The 1,015-nt window shown below is 43.4% G+C and overlaps 1 protein-coding gene across 1 annotated transcript in view; it reads right to left on the reverse strand.

Annotated features, from left to right (window-relative positions):
• LOC122254098 (uncharacterized) overlaps positions 1-1,015 on the reverse strand; it is a 30,929-nt gene extending 29,914 nt beyond the window's left edge. Inside the window, exon 1 of the mRNA XM_086541388.1 lies at positions 867-1,015. Within this exon, the coding sequence (XP_086397514.1) occupies positions 867-870 (4 nt within the window). The 5' untranslated portion in view covers positions 871-1,015. The remainder of the gene's footprint in view (positions 1-866) is intronic.

The raw sequence follows: 1,015 nt of genomic DNA on the forward strand, positions 1-1,015 counted from the left end.
AGGGGCTACAGAGATGGAGGGAATGAGAAAGAGAGAGAGGAGAAAGGGGGGGGGTTAAAAGAGAAAGGGAGAGAGAGGTTCACAAGTGCTGCAATGCTGTTATCCACTGCTTCCTGTTTTCACTGTAATTGCACGCAACTGACCCTAAAATATATCCTAAAAGCAACCATGATGGGATTATAACAATACTAATGTATATATGCACTGCTAAGACCATTACCGTGACACAAATAGGATCTGATATATATATGTAACAAAGTCTGGCAACTTTGATCCAGAAAAGTCGTCTTTCGTCTGTGGCCTTCTCACAAAGCTCATATCAAAAAGGCTGTAACAAACTCATAATCATCTACTTTACTTCTCAAGCGATGTAGGAAATTAACCTCACATTCCTCAGCACACACACCAACACCTTCGTTCGCAGTACAGACCCACAGGCGATCTTTAAACGACAAACAAACAAACAAACGTCGCCTCACCCGCATTTAAAAGATCAACATTCCCCAACTGCAGCTGCAAAGACCTGGGCGCAATCAAGAGCACGCAAACAATTCCATTCCTCAATTGAAAGCATCTCGTCTGATAGTCTGATTCCCTCCCTCCCTCCCTCCCTTCCTCCCTTCCCCCCCTACCCACCTCCTTACTGTTTCCTAGTTACGTGACGCTTCAAGTGTTTGATGCTGCTCCAAATAGCTATCTGAGAACTGATGCTGGATATGGATATGATTTTAAATTTGTTGAATAAAAACAAAACACTTGGAAGTCACAGTTAGTCTCGTCAAGCCAAAATGGCGGGGAATAGGAGTCGAAATGTTAAAAGTCCAAATAAAAGAAAAAAAAAAACGTCAATTGGAAAACACACTTACACATCGTCAAGTCCTTGGAGTCGGCAGAGGGGCGTCAGTAAAAAAAAAAGCAAAGTAGCCTAATTCTCAAAGAAATGATACAAGTGTGCCTTTCGAGGCCGGGGTGAAGCTTCGAAGCGAGAGGGGGGGATGCGTGTGTACTCCCTCTT

The sequence above is a fragment of the Penaeus japonicus genome, unplaced genomic scaffold (assembly GCF_977035675.1).
Source record: "Penaeus japonicus unplaced genomic scaffold, GWHDUDI00000001_assembly GWHDUDI00000011, whole genome shotgun sequence".
Classification (NCBI taxonomy): domain Eukaryota; kingdom Metazoa; phylum Arthropoda; class Malacostraca; order Decapoda; family Penaeidae; genus Penaeus; species Penaeus japonicus.